A 25,082-nucleotide genomic window follows, 5' to 3' on the forward strand; every position below is an offset into this window, starting at 1 on the left:
ACCGTATGATACAACTAACAATTTAATAAAACCTAATTGCATTGCATATATATCATCATATGCTAAAAACTCATTTGAACGGTTACCATGTTTTATTGTTCAAACGAGTTGATAATGCTGATTCATTTGAATGTTAAATATAATTTAAACAAGTATAACACATCCAACAAATAACAAATTTTATCACAAAAAAGCTATAAATGATAAAATTGGAATATATTATAAAAAAGAACTGACATGAAAATTTACATTTACAATTTACATACATTCGAATGTGAATCAGACTCAATCCCAATGAATAGAGACAATATTGGACAGAATATCGAAATCGCGCACCCTACTGTGGCTAACAAATATGTCCATCCGACTGTGCATGTATCAGCATAAAACATGGCGGATTTAGTCCCGCAGTATATCCGGAAGTAGTTTGATTCAAAGCTCATTGGATACACAAAAAGGCCGGACGCCATAAGGAAAACTGGAAATAGATCACAATCATAACATTTCAAATGCGACTGAAATAATACGAATTAGTTAATGTTTCTATAACATATATAACAGGTTTTTTATAAAAATAATATGGTGTGTTAAGAAGATTTACCACTGAAATGGACGTCGTTGATTACAGAGGAAATAAATATGATTAAAATATACTCTTTCGTTATTAATACGGTTAGTAATATGAGATGTATAACTGGAAGTGGAAGTGCTTATTTTTTAATATCGAATGTATACCATTTTCATTAATTTTAGAACTTATTGAGTGAGAATTAGGATAACATATAGTATTTTAGAAAATAAAATTGTTTACTGGTATTCGTCCTGAATAGCATCCTTTAACATGCCGCCGTAATATATAGCTTTAATATCTGCGTAAGAGCTATTGCCACGTTCACTTTTGAAAACATAAGATCTCTTATTGAAGAGCGTATGAATAATAAAATTTTGTCAGATTTTTTTAATACGAACACAAACTATAATACTCGTGTAATTGAGAAATGCCAATCCATGCAAGAATCATATAAGTATTGTCATTATCAGAAAATTGGTAATATCACAGGAAATTAATGCGATATATGTCGCAGCCACTGGAGAATGCAAAAATTGTCGGTCCGGGTCCGATGATACTACACAATAACGGATGTCAAGAACTAACGGCATAAACAACTTGTTTGTACATGTAAAAAGGCAACTTGACAGCGATAATTTCTGCTGAAGGTTGACTGAAGTCGAATTATACACGATGCGACCAAACATTTTACCGGTTGCAATAGTCGGTGAAAATGTCTAGCTGTATTTAGAGAAAAAACATGATTCAGCGAAATATATTATCACATTTATTTTAATTTCCTCGATCCTCTCTATACGAAACACATTTTTTAAGCTGACATACTTAATGAAGTGGTGTGGGGTCGGGTACGTTTTGTGAACGAAAAAGTAAAACTAAAAACTTTCAAACATTCAGATGTATTTCAAACTGGGTAAATCATCAAAAGCAAACGGATTTAAGTACGTCGATTTTGAACACATTTCAGGTCCAATTGTTATGCCATTCGTCTTTGATACAAGACATATGTTCCGTACCGGCAACTAGGAAACCACTTTTCGATAGTGTTATATCTTCCGCCATTATATTTTCAAAATATGTGTAGCAACCCCCCCCCCCCCTGTTTGTTCGTAAGTCTGACATAGTTGACTAATTTAAATATATTCATATAAGCGAAATATGACTCCAATATGATGCCTCTGTGTACTGATGTAATGTTTTTGGTATTCATGTTAAATTATTGAAGTAGGTTACATGTACATACCAGCGGATGTCTGCAGGTACCTGGTACACATTACCAGCGTCCTTTCAAGATGAGTGCGCACGTACATTGTTGTGAGGGAACACAATACTCCGAAGCACGTGAACAAACATCCACCACCATATAGCAAACACGCGGCCTGCCACGTGGTGGAGGGGATGTTTCCGAAACTGAAGCGTCCTCCGTAATATCCGTATGCACGAGTGTCCATGCCGGCCCGTTGGCTGACGCAGTACGTGTAAATCCCGAATGTGTTCGTGAAGTTCACGTGCATAATCCATTCAGGCTGCATGAAGCAGAACGAGCACGTGATTGACACGAGGATGGAGAGAAGTATCCAGATATACTGAACGTAGCTCATCGTATGTTATGAATTCACACAAACTTCATGTATAACTTGTTATTGATTTAAACATACTTGATAACAAATATCTAATATAGCATCCTAAGCATTTCTTCATTACCACAGATATCCGTCGGTTTGGGATGCTTTGAAATCGTGCCGTTAATTTCGTCATGGGTGCTGGGGACTCTAGCTATATAGCTTGACAACTTTCAAGCAAAAAACCCAAGTAATTTTACCAGATACCTTAACCATTGCTAGAATGTCACATTAACATTTTTGCAGAATAACAAGTTACAATAGTATGCCGACACGTTATGCCTTCATTGAAGTACATTAGTTGCACGTTAAATATTGTATCTACCATCGTTCATTTAGCTATTTACAATTCGCGCGAGTTCACATCCTTATTTAAAAGCAAAATTCGTGTAAAGAAAGAATGCAGATGTTTGATTTTTAAACATTTTTAATTCAGCGTCCACCATAACTTAATTTCCAAGTAAGGTCGATACTTTTGTAAAGACACTCATTTCACACATCTCACATATTATCTCATACAAGATTCATGAAAACCGTATAACGTTTTTGTTGTTTCGGTAATATCAGCTGCTGCAAATGCGCAAGTGACCCGATAACATCAGCGATATGCTTTCACAAGTATGAAATGACTTTCGTATGATTGAAATAACACCTTTTTTATCATCGCAAATCTTACGCACTTACATCCGGAAAAATTCCGATCTGCAACTCGTGTCTCTCCTTCTGAAAATTTATAATAAAACCAGTAAAACAACACGTTATAATTGAACCGTCATGGATTACTATTTTTACTGCAGTTACTAATTTAAATATTTAATGTAACACCGAAATCAGTTGTCTTCATCGTTTGAGTGTGTGGCTAGTAATTATTGAACCGTAAATTTGTATTACTTATTTTTACACATAAAATTGGAACTTGAATAAGTTAAAATGAGTCATAACTTAAATGTATGTATCGATAATTATGACTGAGCAAAAAACAGTCGTTTAATATGCGTGTATTGATATCTATTACGGTACATTGGCCATATTTTCCAATAAAAATGAAATTTGAAAACAAAGAATATTATTCAAGAAGCTACTCTAACAGATAATAAATATAACCGTCAAACACAACATTCACATCTGAACGGCTACTACAATCATCCACCTCTTTTTCAACTTCGTTATAGACGTCACAAACACAATTTTAACATGTTTCATTTAAGAATCCACATTTTCACTAATGTTAAAAAGAAAGCAAAATTGCACTTTAAAACAGAAGAAATTCGTCAATCAGCATTAACGCTATTATAAAACCGACAATAGAAACATCAAAACAACATTGTTGCAATTACATTAGAACTAGATACTTAAAACTACTACCTAAATTATTGTCAGAACGTCGCTGAAACTTCAAATTACAAAGACCTTGCTAAAATTATTACGTTGTATTAACGAAGAAAAGGTTACTGTTAAGATAATTAAAATAAGGCATTTCTCTCAGGATTGCGAAGTGTTTGTTGATTAACATTTGTTTCTTATTGAACCAAGATGTTCACCAAACAAATATCCGCTTGAATCGCTAATGCTTTCCGGAAAAAATTCTCTTAAGCAATAATTTCACTTGAGCATGACAATAAAGATCTGTCTTAAAACGTTATTTACAGCCACATTCTTTAAAATCCATACGTCGTTTCTTACAAACGTTATGAATTGCAAGCAAACTCTCCAATATCAAGTTCATACTTAATTCCATGTTTTGGAACGCCGATATAAAGATTTGGTATTTTCGGGACAGCTTTACCATCACCGAGACGGTCTCGAGTTTTCCAATAACATGTTCGTCACTTCATATGACCGTATCAATACATCTGATATTAACTTGGGAATGGTTGTATATAATTGACGATTCTGGAAAGTTCGCATTCTTTGTTAACTTAAAAAATCACGTTCCTGTCTTGATTTATTGTTCACTGCATGTCTGTGATAACAATATATATTCAATAGTTTGTAAAACAAACAAAATGTTTACGCAAAAGCTTTGAATCAAGTTAACACTTATTTGAAAATGTACATTATATAAATAACATCAAGTCAAATCAAGCGAATAATGTTCGACACAGCTGGTCCGTTGTTGATGTAATAGCCTGGTGGCATTTCGTGAAATTTAAATAACTATATACTTTAATTTAAATGCATTTACTGAAAATAATTGTCATTTTGTTTTCTACCTTTGATTTAAACGGTCATATTTTACATTTAACGTCTTCATCACACTGGCTTCGTTGCAAAACTAAGACATTTTCAAAGTAAAGTTGTTGATCATAGTTCCACACTTTACATTCTGGTTGATATATCGATTTAGATAATTGCTTGTTTGTGCGACTTCAATTGTAAACCTTTAAAAAATATTTCAGTTGATTTTTCATAATGGTTGAGACGACGTTGATCAGGTGTTGGTTACATAGTATTAATTAGGTAGTGTAAAGCTATGGACCTGACATGATAATTCCTTAACATGCAAACAATATTAAGTTTGAGTCAATTTAATATTGTTTAATGGTGAATGTTATATATAAATGCACATACATGCAAATATCAATGCGTTAAGTTGAACTGTGTTTGAACATCCAACCTTGACTGAAAATACAACGATGCGTTGATGGGGAAACCTGATACCCGGTGAACAATAACTAATGGATACAAATGGTCTATGATAAAAAAAAAAAAATAATTCTATAAACATAGAGACGGATAATGCAAATGGATGCATAATACCATCATCATCTGAAGTTGAATTTCAATATGCGTAGGTTGTCGTTAATGTGTAGTACATGTTGGAATCTGGAATCTGGTGTTTTTCTGTTTGAAGCATTCTTTATTGACAGTCGTATTTCCAGCATATTGAGCGAAATCAAAGTTGGCAAACAATCAAGCAGAACTACTGATTTACATTATTAGATTGTATGTCGACGACTGTGCAATATTGTAAATAGGTATGTATTGTGTATAAGAATATATTCGTGCTTACTTTCGTATTTGTCACTTTATACAAGACGGAATAAGCTGTTTATTGTTTTATAATATTATGAAGAGTATTATTGACTATGTGTAATATATATATGTTAAAACAGACATGTTAAGACATAAATTGCAAAGTCATGTGTTGCGATATGATTTACTTTACGTTTTTGTAAAGCATCATGAAAAGTTTGGCCAAAACAAGTCATTTAATAAGGTAGGACATACCGTGTTTCCATCTGTTGCAGACATTTCTTATTTGTGTTACAGGGCGATTATATAACATTAAAATTAGGGTAGGAGTTGAACTTATCGCAGATATTAAATATTATGTCACTATTGTAAGTTATCTATAGCATTACCTACACATATACATGCACCATTAATATCGGGAAATTGCCATTCGTAGCTGCACTATTTTTATAGCGTACAATGTAAGAACGGACAAGAACGGGATTTAAGTGCTCAAGCCATTTATCGTCCTTAACCATGACTCATTTGAGATATTCTTGGACGTTAACGAAAAATATCTTCTGCAAATTCTTATAGTAATGTTTTGTTCAGTGTTCTTCCTCGGGAATAACCCTCCGAAATTTAAGTTGGACCATTCGGTCGATCAACTCAAAGTCGTCAATAGATTCGTTGATGCGCTGCACAAAATTCACGTTATCCAATAATTGAACAATTGCACGGGCATACGCTGTTGCAATCACGACAGAAAGACATTAGCCGTCGCAAAACGACATAAAGACATTAACCGTTGCAATCAACACACTTGCCATGGCGATCGCGACACACATACATAAGCCGCTGCGATGTCATATTTACAGTTCAAGATGTCTAATAAAAGAGCTATGATTGTATATTTCTATTTCTCGATCACATGTGTTGCCACATATTAAATGTTCCAATGGTCCCGTTACCCTTGTATATTGTCTGAACCGCTGAGTCACAACTTCCAATATTCGGACTCAATTATACGACACTAGGGACATTAACGACGACTGCGGTTCTATTACAAGCATGGATAAACTGGACAGACTGATGTTCGCTAACAACGATAGTTTTGCAGATTGGTCACTAACAATTATTTGTTTGCAGATTGGTAAGGATTTTAAAATATACACTTATTCGACAAATACGCATGCTTGACCGTCGTTGTTCATAGAGTCAGTCTGGTTAGCATAAACAAATGACAATTTATTAGAAATAATACAATTGTATTTGCCCATACATAAAAACTATGTAATCGGACTTTGCAATTTCTTTGTAAGACGCATCGCGATTATTTGTGATAAATACTATATAATGCTACTTTTGAAGTAAATGATATGGAATTTAGACATTTTTGTGTTTATTTCATTTCATCGTGACATATATTATGATATTCACTGGATTCTGATGATATTACCGGGTTTACTTAATTTCAATTAAAGTGACTTCAATATCTAAAGATTTAAAGATAGTGTTTCGAGATCTCCACTTAGATCCCGGTAAAGACTTGAAGTAATGGTTCTACTCGGGAAGCGGACTCTAGGGTGTCTCAATAAGCATGAGGCTTTCGATGCAATGAAGGTTAAATAAAAATGTTTTAACTAAAACGAATGTAAGATTACATTTGCCTAGATAGCTTTTCACAATCAGTATTTCGTTTTCCTTTTGATAAAAATAAAGAATGTCCACCATAGTTTATAAGACGCTGTTTCCTTCATACAATGTCGTCGCGTGCTCAGTTCATACACATAAAATAACGTCAGTGAAGCGATTGTACTTAAATGATTGCACATGGATATGAGTTTCTAAGAGTTATTTTCTTATCACGAATGATACACTTTTTTTATCTACTGGGATTGCTTATGCATCTATTTGTTAATCAACACAATACACGATTGAGAAACTACGCGAACATTATACGGTTGTTGTTTTATTGGTTATGTAGTCATCTATTTTACAAAATGAAAAGCTATGTTTAATCGTTTTGAAACACGTTAATAAATAACGTTTGCAAAATGCGTCATTGTCTTCAGTTCAGAATTGTAATAACAAAAGTGTGTGCGACTTACGTTGTAAACTTTATAACGATTTATAATATAGTTGTTTTATAATTCTATAACAATGCAAAGATATGATAATGACGAGGACTACAGTAATACATGGTAAATTATATAAAATATAATAATGCTGGCAACGACGACGCTTGTGATCATTATGATTATGAGGAAGACGATTATAATAAACAGCTGATGATAGGACGGAATAAGATTATAAGGAGGAAGATGATGATAAGGGGAAGATGATGATAATGGGAAGATGATGATAATGGAAAAAAGATTATAAATGGAAGATGATGATAAGGGGAATATGATGATAAGAGGAATATAGGTGATAAGAGGAAGATGATGATAAGGGTAATATGATGATAATGGAAAGGTGATGATAAGGGGAAGATGATGATAAGGGGAAGATGATGATAAGGGGAAGATGATGGTAAGGGGGTGCTAATGATAAGGAGGTAAAGTCTTAAAAGGTGGACGAGGATGACAAGGAAAAAGATGATGATTAATAGGACTATGATTATAAGGAAGAAGATGATAGAGACGATGCACTTGTCCAATCGACCTTTATGTTATATTCGATAATGTAGGATGCTGTTTAAAACGCTTTAAGGTACTGAACACCGAGGGGGCATTGAACCCTAAGTGCAGTACAACCCATCACGGTAAGGCGACTATCGTACGCTCGGGTAAATGCAAAATATTTTGTAATATTTCACATTTTTGTCATGCATATGTGAATGAAAGAAAGCATAATATCCTATGAAAATTTCAGTAAGAGATGAAAAAACTCGTATCATTTTCAATAAAAAATATAACACTTATTTGTTTGAGTTCGGTTGCATTATTCCCTCGTGTAATATTCAATCCGACATTTTCAAGGTAACGCAGCTATTTTTAAAAGAAGGTTATGTGTGCGTTTGAAATAGAAAACCAATCATTCAAATGTAACACGGTTGAAAAGTATATCATTATCGAATTTTTATATAGTGAAATAATGATACACAATTTAACGTTACATCAAAACATCGACATGACCATGTAGAAATAATCAATAAATAATTCATGAATATTTTGAAAGCATCAGTCAAACATCAAAATTATTTGATGAAGCAGTGCAGTATTATTGCTGTTCTGTTCTGGTTTAGGAAAACAGAAAAATAAACACATCCAGACCATAATGTATATCTTCAGTCTATCCCTCATTTTCGGACATTGTATTTTGTGAATTTTATTTAGATCCTAAAATTTTGGACACGAAAATCTTTTATGTTTACCTGTTCGAAAACTTATTCATGTAGTTGTTTCATGACATTGTTCGATTAGTTATAGTGGTGGCTTAAGAATGCTTTTAAAGCAAGAATGCTTGATTTTTATTTGTGTAAAATTGTAGCATATTGATAAAAATATGTTACAATAACACAAAAAAAAGAAAAAATATACATTGAAGACGAATTTCATAAAATGCAGCAAAGACAAATTAGCGCCGCAAACCGATTGTGCCGAAGATATTTCGTACATACTTTCCTACAATAACCGAAGCATTCGTCTTTGTGTGTCGTATAAATAGATATCGTTGCAGCAAATTAAAATGATTCGTGAAACTAAATAAATATTCACATCGTTTATGTATGATATACATGCTGGCGAATTCGACTGTAAGGACATTTTCGATTTCAGAATTAAATATCAGGCTTATTTCACATTTTTCGACACATCTTCTTATTAATTTGTTTTTGAATATATTGAAATATATTTGTAATAAGTGTTTTACACATTTTATATATAAATTCATAAATATTTGACAAAATCGTGCATACCCGCTTTAATAAGTAGGAAAACATATTTAAATTACATTGTTTGTCTCTTCATATTTAAAAACAAATAATTATCATAATAACTTGAACGCAGATATTGTCTTTGATAATAAGCCACAACTTTCTTAATATGGGAATAATGGAAAATACACATACACATTTTAATATACTATGATAAATAAAACACAATACCTTAACTTATATTAAGAAAAAATAAGGTTAACTGCGGCAAAAATATATCTCTCTTTAAATTAAAAACGATGGCCATATTCATTTTCTATAGAGATATGTGCCAAAGTAAACATCATACAACATGTGTTATGCAATATTTCAACAAGAAGAATATTCATGTACACAATATATATGTATGCATATTTGACTACCAAAAACTTTTCACTCATTCCGAATAAAACAAGGGTATACAACATATCGACATTGTGCACCCTTCTATGGCCATCCCAAAATGCATGCGTCAGCATAAAACATGTCGATTTCTGCCCCGAAATAACACCGGAAGTAAACATTTTCTTTGAACGAATTCTACTCCTTATCCTATGTGACCCATTATTTAACGAAACTTCACAGGATTGATCATTGGTTACCGTCTTCAAAAAAAATTCAGATAAGTCCAGTCCATTCTATATGTAGGGCACCAGAGCTACCTTTTTATTAAAAACAAAAATTAAATATTCTCTTAAGCGATAAAAGCCACGACTTATAAATATTTTGTGTGCAACATCGTTAAGTGATCCTCGAATACATTTTGTAACCGTATACCGTAAAAGAACTGGCCACGCCCCAGAGGTCACGTGATTAATATTGACTTATGTAGCTAAATGACTAAAAATATTATTCTCTGTATAATTAAGCTTATAACACCGTATGATAATCTTCTGCCAAGCTTCTTGTGTCACTTAAATGAATACCAATGTAACCATTAAGTAGCATTGATAGCCTTCAGATGATTGCAACCTTAAAGTGTTATCGTAAATGATAGGATGTTGTTATTCTACAACTCATATTTCATCACATTTTTATTAGTATTGTCAATTTTGTGACAGTTTTGTTATCTAAGGAAAACCATGTTACCACTTAGGTCATACATACGTCTTATGTTACATGTGACACAACTCTAATTGGAACAGTTGGTCATACATACGTCTTATGTTACATGTGACACAACTCTAATTGGAACATTTACAGCTAATTTTTGCGATGATATAACATGATAGTTAAGTGTACATGTATGTGTCATTTATGTGTGATTGTTATTTGCGGCTCGGAAAATTGTCTTTTCTTCGAAGAAGTTGGCATACAGAAGTCGAACTGTCCGTATGTAAGACCGTGCACACAATGTTATTAATGTGTCAAAACTTACCATGTGTTAAGATTTCAATAGACTAATATAGAAAATAACCTCAAAAATGTTCTCTGCAACCACAAGATACAAACAATTAATATTAGGCGATATTTGGTTATAACATTGTATAGTTGACTTCCAATTTATTTGTTCAAAACATGCCCATATAGGCAAATGTCATGATACTATCTTGTCCGTCGTCCGTCAGTACGTGTTCGTCTCACGGGATCTTCGCCTGAACTGCTGGAAACAGTCATCGGGATGTAAATGTTTTTTTCGGACATAATCCGAACTCGTATTATTTGTTAAAATTCAGTTATTCTTATATTCATAGAACTTACGGTTAGAAAATTGGAACACTTTTTATATCTTAGAAACTAACTGTCAATTCCCGAGTAAAAAACATATCCTGAACTGATGAATACGACTTTTTATAATTGAATTGTGTTTAAACTGATTATTTAATTCAGCAAATGATATGTCTTTTTACTGATTATGCATGCGCATTGTCCACAAAGGGCCTTACAATTAGCGATTTAAGATAGATTGACAACATAAAATCTCAGTGAACACACTCATGACATCAGGCAGGATTTACAGATGTATTGTTATTTCCAGAGTCTGTACTACTTGATACATTTAGTCTTGTGTTAAAGAATAGAATCAGAGATCAGTACATATCTGGGTGGATGTTGATTTATAAACCTCATAACTTGTTAACAAAAAACTCAAACATGTTTTAGAAAGGTCTCTGTATTTGGGTGTTTTCACAATACAAACATAAAAATATCATCGCTGAAATTAAGATTATTCTATCGTCACATACCGCGGTAAGTTGTTTATTGAAAGTGGCAAACATTAGAACATTAGCAGAAACGAAAGAATGTGTGCTGTATCAATCTTAACGATTTAAAAGAAGAATATCACTTAACATAAATGTCCGTTTTATTTAAAAGAAAACCCCAAATGCATATTAAAACACTTCTTAATAAGACCAAACATTTATACATTTTTGAAACTTTTATGCCCCCGGATCGAAAGATCGGGGGTATATTGTTTTTGGCCTGTCTTTTTTTTCTGTCTGTCATTGGGTCATTCTGTCATTCTGTAATTCTGTCCCAAAACTTTAACCTTACAGTAAAGCTTTGCAATAACTTTTGAAATAATGAACATAGCAACTTGATATTTGACATGCATGTGTATCTCATGCAGCTGCACATTTTGAGTGGTGAAAGGTCAAGGTCATCCTTCAAGGTCAAAGGTCAAAAAAGCGCCGCATTAGGGGGCATTGTGTTTCGGACAAACACATCTCTTGTTTAAAAGGTAATAATTTAGGGACCGTTAGGAAGTTTGTTATGTACTGGATGATGCTTAAACAAAAAAACGATAATTGCATTTTCTTGAACTCAACGTTTAAGATTTTGATTTATGTTACGTTTATTATGAATTGAAATATATATACAATTATTGTTGCGTCATCTTATCGACACGAATTTCATTGAAGTAAAAAACATTCGATTAATGGAACCATTTAGAAATAGTTACTTAATATTTAACTCCACATTTCTCTTTCATTTTCATCGTCTGTTTGCAAAAGATTACGAAAATAGAATGTTGACATACGAGTCGTATGTAACGGTAATCGCTTTCAGGTCAGTGATGATATAAGAATTACTTAATATACATGTAGTAAAAAAAACGCTTCAAAATAATAATCATGACAACAAACCATGTGAACACTTACCTAAAATTTACCCTCTTAGAAAAAAAAACTAATATAAACGAAAAATAAGTGCCATCTAAGCACAACATTATTGGCTTCGCAAAAACCGCGAAGCGACGTACTGTGTTTATCCCCTCTGTTTTTTTGAGAACAGTAATCAAATATCGACGGCAACGTAATTGTGCGGAATTGAATTGTTTCGCTTTTCATCAAATCAAGAATGATTCTACAAACGAACCATTTAATTTCGGAAGACTTTCTGAGGACGGCAATTCAATTATTTTGACGCAGGATTGAATAAGGGTTGACGGTAAATCAATCCGACTGAAAGCGCCTTAATGACAGTTGACAATCACTGCCCGACAAGCGCTTGATTTACATATGAAAACTTTTATATTGGATTAGTTTTACTTAATAGGTTTTTAGATTGCTTGTTCTGTAGAAAATGGACGTGAAGTAACGCACCAAAAAATAATAAATAACTAGAGCTGGCATTTCATATACATGTATTGCGTATAAACTTAATACCCATAGCGGTGCCTTTGCAAAATATTATCCAGCTACTTGGATTTGGATTGATCTCTTATTATATACGCTGTAAAACCAAACTGCAGACATGAATATGGCATTTAAGATGTAGGTGCATGCTAACAGTTTATTACCCTTAAAGCTTGATGGCTATATTTACATTATTTTTCAAAGCCCAAGCTAATTATACGTTAAAATTAGTCTCCAATATTATCCAATCTTCACAGTTGGGCATCAGGTGTTTATCGGTTATATTATGTTAATACAAATGTGCACGTGTATTGTATGTGTGATTATTAAAGCATACGTGATAATGTTCGGAATTTAAGACACAGTAACATTATTGTTTTATGCACTGTCATAGGAGATTAAGACTTTTTAACCTTTTTTTATATCATCACCGGTTCGTGTTTTATTATTTTAGTTTTTATAGTTATCATTACTTTAAGTTGTAAATTATATAACATTTAAACAATGATTCCTTAAGGGTTTGGTGACTATAGTCCTTATAACCTAGCTTTATGCTACTTTTCCACTGTCCTGATATCCGTCACGAACGCTACCGTTAGCCACACGTAAATGATCCTTGTATTTCTCTGAGATTTCAGGCTTTTAAATACTACAGGTATATACATGCTTATGAGTAATATAAACAATCCAGGAAAACAAATATTAGCTTATATTTAAACATGCACGTATTATGAGAATTATTAGAAGCTGACCATTTATGCAATAATTATTCGTATGAATTTGAACTCGTTTATAATGCTGAGCATTCAATACTTAAGCTGATGATTGATGTTATTTCCTTTCTGACATGCGTGGCAATATAATAACAACGAAAACGATTGATAGCAAATTACGCGAATATCGCGACTCTTCAACGCTGTTACGCATTCATCTACTGAGTTCATTAACTTGTAACGCACTGATGGTCCATTGCTCCACGCGGACGTATTTGCATTTTTCAGTCGCCCTTAATTTCCAGTCACAGCAACATTCGCTATCCACGTGAATGCGTTAAAGGATGTACAAATCCCCGTGGTCGTAAATATCTGGCCGTATTCGTACTTTGGAAATTGTCAAGAACGTGGACAGCATATAAATATCAGGAAAAACGCGAGATCGCATTGTTGTTAAACCTTATTCTTGTCGCCTTTAAATGGATTAACGTCTGCAAGCAAGTTCTGCCACAGGATATTCAAATAGGGAAACACGTTAATCTTTTTTAAGGACTTAATTTCATACAAGTAAACTTAAATGTTATATTTCATTATATGCGACCATAAATACTTGGAATAATTTGCTTAAACGACAACTGTGCATTAATATTTTCAGTCCACGTTGATATTAAATGTAAAAAGCTTTCAAACAATCGATTTTATAGAACATGACCTGTTTTGCATTATACGCTATTTATTTGAACAAAATAGACATGGTGTCCGTTTTGAAACCGCATATTTGATCACAACTTCAAAGATATTTTCTCATTGCGTCACGTTATCTCTGTGGGTCCCTTCCTTAGTCAGAGCCCTTGAGTCATCGTGTCCAATATTCGTACTCATTTAAAAGACATTAACACTGGCGGTCCTATTTTATGCGAGTCATTTCTGGGATTGACGGATAATCATCAACCACGACATCTCCATATTGGCCCGGTCTTTCTGACATCTCCAGAATCGACAATTCTATGTGTCTTTGTGGCTCAGTTGACCAGAGACTAAAGATGTGGTTATAATCGACTAGATACAAAAATCGTTGAGTGGAGCTGCCTTTTGTATGTCAAAACTTCATTTTCAAAGAATTTAAAGTAAATTTACGTGATTTTGCAACCGTATTACGTCATTTACTACTGAAATTTACTAATTCAGCTCAGATATTTCGGGTCATCATAAAACCTCTAAAAAAATACTATGTTCATTCAAAGTATTGAAATACTTCAGGATTATATTAAATTAACAATAGAAATGCTGATTATATTGAAATTGTATCTATAAATCAATAAGGTATGTAACATAAGTTGTTATTGATTGCAACATCAAAGAAAAAGTCATTGGTTTGTATTAAAAGAACATCAACAATATAAAATGTATACTTTTAAAATATTTTGCAATCATCTGTTTAATAACCAGAATATTTGATAGTTGTGTTGGAAACTCTGTTTTTAAATTACGTGAAGATATATCGATTGCTTTGTACATTTTTTGTTATACAAATAAAATACTTAACAATGTTTAAGGATAGAGACTTTGTCTGACGAAATGTCTGTCAGATTTTAAACAGACTGCGTGAATAAACGCCATCAATACCAAGATATTAGTGTCATGCGGCGTGAATACTCCAAAATACACCTAAACGATGTTATATCATCAACATCCCGCAAATATTGGCCTTGTGTTTTACTGCTAGTTCTCATTTATTGTATTTGCGTTCAAAAACAGCGTCACTCCTAAATTCAAATACTGCCAATAAAGTTATATCCTGCCGCTTGTCACGGCTTTTCACGACGGTATGTTTCTCCATAGCTATCATCATGAAGTTATACACTCATAAATTGAACTGAAAAAGACGCCTAAGTAAAATATTTTTAACGAATTAGTATACATTTGTACTTTAAACATTCTATTGTTAATTGAAATAGCAGCATAAAACATTTCGTGGACGTATTTTCACCGCCACATCGATCGTCTTCAATTCTTATTTCAACTCATTCTGTATATAATGAATAGATACACACAACAAAGAAGTCTAGAATAGGGCACCGCTTGCTTTGGTCTAGCGGACTTTTCAATATTCAAAACAAGAAAGTTCAAATAATATTCTATTATAGGGGGCTATGATATTGTATTATAACGGTCATGAGTTTCATTAAATTATATTTAGAACTTTATAACATATTTGTTTCATGGAATGTGTTCATACAACTATAATTTATTATGCTGCATGACAATTTTTTAACACATATTTTTCGAAAAATGACTTGAACTCTGATTACGAATGAAGGCTTTATAAAGTATGGTTCAGAACAGGAAATCAATAACGTTTAAGTTATCTCCATCAAACTGAACTGGATCTTTTATTTATTGTTTGTTTAAACAGACAATTGAATTGCAATGTGTTATGAAAATTGAATAAAGCTTTAACCAAATGTGTATTAGCGTGCTCTGCTTCACATTTTTGTTCCTGTGCAATAGCTCGAACCACACTATGATCGATCCGAATGCTTTGATCACGCAAAATAGTTCTTTGTCATTTATACAAGCTCAGTAAAACCGGATACCGCATTTGTTCTTCAATCAGTGTAACTCTGTTCCATCACGTGAAAACAAACATTATATGCAGTATTTTACTCTGATATTTACCCAAGGGTTTACGTTTTTATTGTTTGCCTGGAAATGTTATCCGCTGTGCATATGGATTGAACTAGCAACTTTTTTTACAATCTTGGACTGCATAGAATCACATTCGTCTGTAAAATAGTATATATCATCCAGAGTTTATACCAGAATGATCGTACGTCGAAAGTGTATATCATCTTTGGACAAAGGGTATCGAATATTGCATTTCAATGTATTTAATCGTTTTCTTTATGTCAAAACAACAACCACATATACTTACATATACTATGAGTTTTTCTGAGTAGTCACTGAAGCAAAACTTTATTATTTATTCTCCGACACCAATACTGTTTTCAGGTTGCCTAAGAGAGTATCTAGAATACAAAACGACATTTATCTGCATAGAAATGAATGATAGCAAAAACCAACTATTGGAAATGTTAATATTTTTGGTAAATTCTAAGATTGTTACCTGAAGCAAAATCCGAGGTTTAACACGCTGAAACACACAGTATAACTGATTTTGGTTCTTACATATCAAAATGAATGGCAAACAAACCATCCAATTTACCCACCAGGATGCGTTCTTCATATTATCGCCTACATAAATCGGATGCTTACAGAGATATGATAATATGCTTGCGCACGGGATTCGTCCTCTTCGTATGCAAATAAATGGTTTGCAGGATTTTGTCAATCAAAAAGTTTGGTTTATTGCGTGGTCATTTTGATTAAAGAGAACCAATGCGCTGTTAAGCTGATATGATTGTTTAGAATTAAAAAATACCTCGCGTTTACACGAAAAATTTCTAACGTTAAAGTCCCCGTTGCCGGAGATATATATGGGCAGAATCGTAAGAAAACGTGTTTTTATTGAGGATATCACTGAAAATCCGGTTGAAATCGGTTGAAAACAAACACTTTAGCGATTTATTATTTTAAGGTCGAGTACGAAAACGACCTTATTAATATTCATGATTCGACAAGTCATTTCAAACCTAAACAAACAAAATTGCGGATACGGGCGAATTTAGCGGAGAGAAGGTAAGAACAAATGCAAACACATCTGTTACAGACGGAAACTGAGCTGCAACATTTTTGCTAGATCTATGTATTTATCTTCCATATGCTCAAATGTTTAGCGAAGGCTTAATATAGATATATTTTGCATAACTCGCGACGCTGCAATGATTTTTGCCTATTGCATGTATTAATGATCATTTATTTATTATTTTTGCGATTCAAAACGATATTGACCAGGTTTTTGATGTCAACCTCGATAAAAAATATATTACAATGAATTTGTTTAAAGTTTATTTTTTTCTCGCAATACGATTAATACGCAAAACAACGATCTATTCCGCGAACGGGGACTTAAAAGCGTGTGCATGTATATTGAAATACAACTAAAAATGTTTTTTATGATAAATTTCACCGTTTAATTATGGGTGCGCAATCCTTTTATATTTAAGAATATTGATGCTTCTGCTTGAAAGGCATTAACGGTTCGGCGCTTATGTATTTTGCTAATAATGAATTATGTTTTGCTGGAATATGTCGTCAACCACAATAACCACGACACTAAGAGAATCACGCCACTGATTAGTTGTCAGCTTTGATTGTTAACCAATACAGATACTATTATAAAAAATGATTGCTAGGGAATACGTATGTTGGTATAATTAATCTTTTTAACAGTCCTTTTTTCACTGATTATTTAGAAGTACTTAACACTAACCCACCATTAATGTGGATGTCCATCAATCTGGAAATGAAGTTGTGATAATAAACGTGGCCATTTAAATGTAGTCTGAGTGAATTTACGCTAGGACCCTTAATAAATCAAACGATGTCTCTGATCCAAACCTTCCTATTTCTTGTAATTAAAATATAAATTAATGTACGTGTGTTATATGCCAATGAAAATATTTACAAATGGATCAAAATTGAATCTGACTTAAATATAATATATTTAGTGCATGAATGTTTTTCATCCAAAAGGATGAAAACGTGTTTTTTCGGACGTATGAATTGTATGAAGAGGAAGAATTATTACGTGCCAGTTTTTATTTCAATTTTTACCAGTTGTTTTTCTGTAAGAATAGTATTACACAAGTCGTTGCTTATGATTTTAAGTAATGAAATACACACAGATTGGAAAAACGCAGTTTACCGAATGTTCAACAGAGCCGATTAATTATCCACAAATACTCTCAAAATCAAGATAAGACTACTCCGTTTATGACAGCTACATGTATTATTTTAGTCCTAACCGCTCAAGACGTATTCCATGCAGCGCATAAATTCAGTGTTGCTTTAGTAAAAGCCATGTGGTGGTCAACAAAATTCATGCATGAAGTTTATCAAATCAAAATACGTTTGACTTAATACCTTACCGTTTGAGTGTGTGTGTGTGTGTGTGTGTAATTAATGTGTGTGTGTGTGCTTAAGAATAATATATTTTATTACGTTAAACGATCTTTAAAATCGAATTCAGACAAAGTATGAAACATAGTTATCCTGCTTCGAAAGTTACAAGTTTGTTTATGTTATGAGTCGACACATTTAGTGTCTCACCAAATAACAAATGTACGAATACTTAAGTAACATAATACGGTACAAATCAACACACTTAACATGTTTGCTTTTAGTTGGAGCATATGCCATGTCGTATTCATAAAATACCCGTATGCGGGGTTTGAATTCAAACGCTTGATGCCGCTGTAATAGAGACTGTGTGTCTAATACATGTATGAAAACATTATGTGCGAGTGCATACAGATAATTAATTCTGACAATAAGGAATATTATATAATCAAAACACAACACACACAAACAAAAATACATAAATAAAAGAGAAAAGCATTATTTTTATTCATTTATTCATTTTTTCTAACATTTATCTAGTTTGTTTCAGAAGTAATGTGAAATTACTTATTTAAATGATACTAAGTAAGCATCATGACAAAACAGCAACATTTGTGTATGCATAATTTATGTATTGTTTGTCATAATTTAACACGACACAACATTTTTATATCATATACACATATTTTGTGATATGCATAATGAATATAGCCATTTTATTTTATTTATTTTTTATATCTACATTCCATTTAAAAACAATAAAGTTAATTGTATGATACAACTAACAATTTAATAAAACCTTATTGCATTGCATATATATCATCATACTCAAACAATAATTTGAACGGCTACCATGTGCTAATGTTCAAACGAGTTGATAAAGATTATTCATTTGAATGTAATTTAAAATAAAATTGAAACAATTATAACACATCCAACAAGTAACAAATGTTATCATAAAGAAACTATAAATTATAAAATTGGAATATATTATAAAAAAGAACTGACATGTTATCAGTCAACAATAAACTGAAATCACAATTTACATACATTCGAATGTAAATCAGACTCAATCCCAATGAAAAGAGACAATATTGGACAGAATATCGAAATCGCGCACCCTACTGTGGCTAACACATATGTCCATCCGACTGTGCATGTATCAGCATAAAACATGGCGGATTTAGTCCCGCAGTATAACCGGAAGTAGTTTGATTCAAAGCTCATTGGAAACACAAGAAGGCCGGACGCCATAAGGAAAACTGAAAATAGATCACAATCATAACATTTCAAATGCGACTAAAATAAAACGAATCAGTTAATGTTGCTATAACATATATAACAGGATATCTTATTTTTGTTTTAATCTGCTGTGTTAAATAGATTTACCACTGAAATCAACGTCGCTGATTACACAGGAAATAACTATGAGTAAAATATACGCTTCCGTAATTAATACGGTTAATTATATGAGTTTTATGCCACCTGCGAGTGCTTAGTTTTTAATATCGAATGTAGGCCAATTCCAATAATAAAAGAACTTATTTAGTGAGAATTAGGATAACATATAATATTTTAGAAAATGAATATTGGTTACTGGTATTCGTCTTGAAAAGCAGCCCATAATATGCCGCCGTAATATATAGTTTTAATATCTGCGTAAAAGCTAATGCCATTTTTGAAATCATAAGATCTCTTCTTGAAGAGCGTATGAATATTAAAATTATGTCAGATTTTTTTAATACGAACACAAACTATTATACTCGTGTAATTGAGAAATGTCAATCCATGCAAGAATCATATTAGTATTGACTTTATCAGGAAATTGGTATTGTCAGAGAAAATTAAAGCGATATATGTCACAGACACAGGAGAATGCAAGAATTTTTGCTCCGGGTCCGATGATACCACACAATAACGAATGTCAAGACCTAACGGCCTAAACAAATTGTACAAGTAAAAAGGCAACTTAACAGCGATAGTTTCTGCTGAAGGGCGACTAAAGTGTTTTGATCGAATTATTCACGATGCGACCAAACTTTTTACCGGTTGCAATAGTCGGTTAATATTTCTCGCTGTATTTAAAGAAAAAACATGATGCAGTGAAATGTTTTTTCACATATATTTCAATTTCCTCGATCCTCTATACGACACAATTTTTTCAGTGTTTTTGGGTCGGGTACGTTTTGTGAACGGAAAATGTAAAACTAACAGTTTTCAAACATTCAGACGTGTTTCCAACTGGGTAAATTCTCAAAAGCAAACTGATTTAAGTACAACGATTTTGAACAAATTTCTGGTCCGATTGTTATGCCATTTGTATTTGATACAACATATATGTTCCATACCGGCCAATAAGAAACCACTTTTCGATAGTAATCTTCCGCCATTATATTTCACCGAGAACGCATTTATATCCGCTAAAATTATCTGTTCCTAGGACTTTGTAACTCGTTACCACTGCTATAATCTTGTTCTCTTTGCTTAAAAAGTCGTGGGAACGAGATAGCTAACTCTTTAGAACGACTTAATAAATCGAGTGGTCGAGTTACTGAGTTGTGGGTAGGGGTAATTAAAAGTTTTGAGAACTACCTTAAAGTGTGAACGACATTGCTAACTCGTGGGAATGAAATTGTGTGAAACTATCTCTTGGTAACCACTTAATCAACCCCAAAACGCAGCTTGAAAGTCCTTAAAAATCTATCCGATTCAATTCGCTGCAAAACAAAGATAAAAACAATTTTTCAATTGTGAAATCTGTTTCCATATACAATGGCTAGATTTGTTTTTATCATACGACTGTATATAGTAAACGGTTATTACCATAGGTTGTGTAACGGTGTGTTGTAACGCACTCGTTTATTGGTTGACGTCGCTTTTCACTCGCATTTACTAATATACAATATGCCATACTCAGCTTGTACGATTCAACTTGTCGGAAAACACAGTTACGAAATATACCATGTATAAGTTCAAACTGGAAAATATCTAGTGTTAAATGAATACTTGTAATAATACAAAAATTAGAAAACGGTTAACACTTATTTTAGCCTAAGCAGTTAATATTTATAAGTACCCCCCTGTCCGTTCGTAACTCTGACATATTTAACGCATTTAAACATATTCATATAAGCGAAATATGACTCCAATATGATGCCTATGTGTACTGATCTAATGCTTTTGGTATTACTGTTAAATTATTGAAGTAGGTTACATGTACATACCAGCGGATGTCTGCAGGTACCTGGTACTCATTACCAGCGTCATTTCAAGTTGAGTGCGCACGCACATTGTTGCGAGGGAACACAATGCTCCGAAGCACGTGAACAAACATCCACCACCGTATAGCAGACACGCGGCCTGCCACGTGGTGGAGGGGATGTTTCCGAAACCGAAGCGTCCTCCGTAAAATCCGCATGCACGAGTGTCCATGCCGGCCCGTTGGCTGACGCAGTACGTGTAAATCCCGAATGTGTTCGTGAAGTTCACGTGCATAATCCATTCAGGCTGCATGAAGCAGAACGAGCACGTGATTGACACGAGGATGGAGAGAAGTATCCAGATATACTGCACGTAGCTCATCGTATGTTATGAATTCGCTCAAACTTCATGTATAACTTGTTTTTTTATTTAAACATACTTGATTACAAATATCTAATATAGCATCCTAAGCATTTCTTCATTACCACAGATATCCGTCGGTTTGGGATGCTTTGAAATCGTGCCGTTAATTTCGTCGCATCATGGATGCTGGGGACTCAAGCTATATAGCTTGACAACTTTCAAGCAAAAAACCCAAGTAATTTTACCAGACACCTTACACCATTGCTCGAATGTCACATTTACATTTTTGCAAAATAACAAGTTACAATAGTACCACCGACACGTTATGCCGTCATTGAAGTGCATTCATTGCACGTTTAATATTGTATCCCCAAATCTACCATCGTTCATTTAACTATTTAATATTCGCGCGTGTTCACATCTCTATTTTAAATTGTAAAAGCAAAATTGGTGTTCTGAGGTGTGGACACTTTCTGCAAAAAGAAACAATGCAAATGTTTGATACTTTAATATTTTCAATTCAGCGTCCGCCTACTTCATTTCCAAGGAAGGTCGATACTTTTGTAACGATACTCATTTCGCACATCTCACATATTATCTCATACAAGATTCATGGAAACTGGATAACATTTTTGTTGTTTCGTCAATATCAACCCAATGCAAGTGACCCGATAACATCAGCGATATGCTTTCACAAGTATGAAATGACTTTCGTATGATTGAAATAACACCCTTTTATCATCGCAAATCTTACGCACTTAACTCCGGAAAAATTCCGATCTTCAACTCGTGTCTCTCCTTCTGAAAATATATAATACAACAAGTAAAACAACACGTTATAATTGAACCGTCATGTATTACAATTACAATTTAAATATTTAATGTAACACAGAAATCAGTTGTCTTCATCTTTTGAGTGTGTGGCTAGTAAATATTGTTACGTAGTTTTATATTATTAATTTTTACACATAATGTTTGAACTTGAATAAGTTAAAATGAGTCATCACTTATATGTATGTATCAATATGTATGACTGAGCATTGATAGTATGTCGTTTATTATGCCTGCATTGATATCTATTACGTTACATTGACCATATTTTGCCGCTTTTTTCCAATAAAAATGAAATTTGAAAACAAAGAATACTATTTAAGAAGCTACTCTAACAGATAATGAATATAACCGTGAAACACAACATTCACATCTGAACAGCTACTACAATCATCCACTTCATTTTCTAGTATGCTATAGACGACACGAACACAATTTTGACATGTTTCATTTAAGAATACACATTTTCACTAATGTTAAAAAGAAAGCAAAATTGTACTTAAAAAACAGAAGAAATTCGTCAATCAGCATTAACGCTATTATAAAACCGACGATTGAAACAGCAAAACAGCACTGTAACAATTACATAAAATGTAGAAACTCAAAAATACTACCTTTAGTTAATTATTATCAGAAAGTCGCTGAAATTTTAAAGTACAAAGACTTTCCCAAAATAATTACGTTGTATTAACGAAGAAAAGGTCACTGTTAAGATAATAAAATAAAGCATTTCTCTCAGGATTGCGAAGTGTTTGTTGACTTACATTTGTTTCTTATTAAATTAATATGTTTACCAAACACATATCCGCTTGAAACGCTAATGCTTTCCGGAAAAAAATGTTCTCTTCAGCAATAACTTCACTTGAGCATGACAATAAAGATCTGTCTTAAAACGTTATTTACAGCCACATTCTTTAAAATCCATTTGTCGTTTCTTACAAACGTTATGAATTGCAAGCAAACTCTCCAATATCAAGTTCATACTTCATTCCATGTTCTGGAACGCCAATATAAAGATTTGGTATTTTCGGGACAGCTTAACCAACACCGAGACGGTCTCGAGTTTTCCAATAACATGTTCGTCACTTCATATGACCGTATCAATACATCTGATAATAACTTGTGAATGTTTGTATATAATTGACGATTCTGAATAGTTCACATTCTTTGCAAACTTCAACAATCACGTTCCTGTCTTGATTTACTGTTCACTGTATGTCTGAGATAACAAAATATGTGAAATACTGAATAAAACAAACAAAATGTTGACGCAAAAAGCTTCAAATCCAGACTACACTTATTTGAACATGTTTATTACATAAATAACATCAAGTCAAATCAAGCGAATAATATTCTACAGAGCTGGTCCGTTGCGGATATAATAGCCTGATGGCCTTTCGTGAAATTTAAATAGTTATATACGTTTAATTTTAATGCATTTATATGATTGCATTACTTAAAATAATTGTCATTTTGTTTTCTACCTTTGAATCGTCGGTCATATTTCACATTTAACGTCTCCAGCATACTGGCTTCGTTGCAAAACTAAGACATTTTCAAAGTAAAGTTGTTGAGCATAGTTCCACAGTTGACATTCTGGTTGAAATATTGATTAAGATAATTGCTTTGTTGTGCGAATTCAATTGTAAACCTTGAAACAAGATTGCAGTTGAATTTTCATAATGGTTAAGGTGTGGGCAACATAGTATTATTATTAGGAAGTGTAAAGCTATGAACATCATGGACATGATAATTCCTTAACATGCAAACAATATTAAGTTTGAGTCAATTAAATATTTTTTAATGGTACATAATATAAAAATGTTCCAAATGACATTAGATCAGTGAATGTTATATATAAATGCACATACATACAAATATCAATGTGTTCAGTTGAAATGTGTTTGAAAATCCAAACCTGACTGAAAATACAACGATGCGTTTATGGAAAAATATGATACCCGGTGAACAATAACTAATGGATTCAAATGGTCGATGATAAAAATAACCATAATTCTATAAACATAGAGACGGATAATGCAACTGGATACATAATTTCATCATCATCCAAAGTTGAATTTCAACATGCGTAGGTTGTCGTAAATGTGTAGTACATGTTGGAATCTGTTTCTGGTGTTTTTCTGTTTGAAGAATTCTTTATAGACAGGCATGTTTCCAGCATATTGAGCGAAATCAAAATTGGCAAACAATCAAGCTATTACGGTTAAAGATGTCTATTAAAGAGCTATGATTGTACACTTCTTTTTCTCGATCAAATATCGTGTTGTTCCATATTAAATGTTCCGA

At 32.9% G+C, this 25,082-nt stretch overlaps 1 protein-coding gene across 2 annotated transcripts; it reads right to left on the bottom strand.

Annotated features, from left to right (window-relative positions):
* Positions 1–238: 238 nt before the first annotated feature.
* On the bottom strand, positions 239–22,572 carry LOC127866599 (LHFPL tetraspan subfamily member 2a protein-like). 2 transcript variants are annotated; one of them, XM_052407261.1, is made up of 2 exons: positions 21,605–22,572; positions 239–478 (listed from the first exon to the last, which is right to left on the bottom strand). In XM_052407261.1, the coding sequence occupies exons 1-2, from the start codon at positions 21,960–21,962 to the stop codon at positions 252–254; spliced, it is 585 nt and encodes a 194-aa protein (XP_052263221.1). In that variant the 5' UTR covers positions 21,963–22,572; the 3' UTR covers positions 239–251. The 2 variants fall into 2 exon arrangements, with proteins under 2 accessions (XP_052263221.1, XP_052263213.1); XM_052407253.1 differs by lacking the exon at positions 239–478 and adding an exon at positions 19,362–19,642.
* Between the last annotated feature and the right edge of the window lie 2,510 nt (positions 22,573–25,082).

The sequence above is a fragment of the Dreissena polymorpha genome, chromosome 1, assembly GCF_020536995.1.
Source record: "Dreissena polymorpha isolate Duluth1 chromosome 1, UMN_Dpol_1.0, whole genome shotgun sequence".
In the NCBI taxonomy this organism is placed as follows: domain Eukaryota; kingdom Metazoa; phylum Mollusca; class Bivalvia; order Myida; family Dreissenidae; genus Dreissena; species Dreissena polymorpha.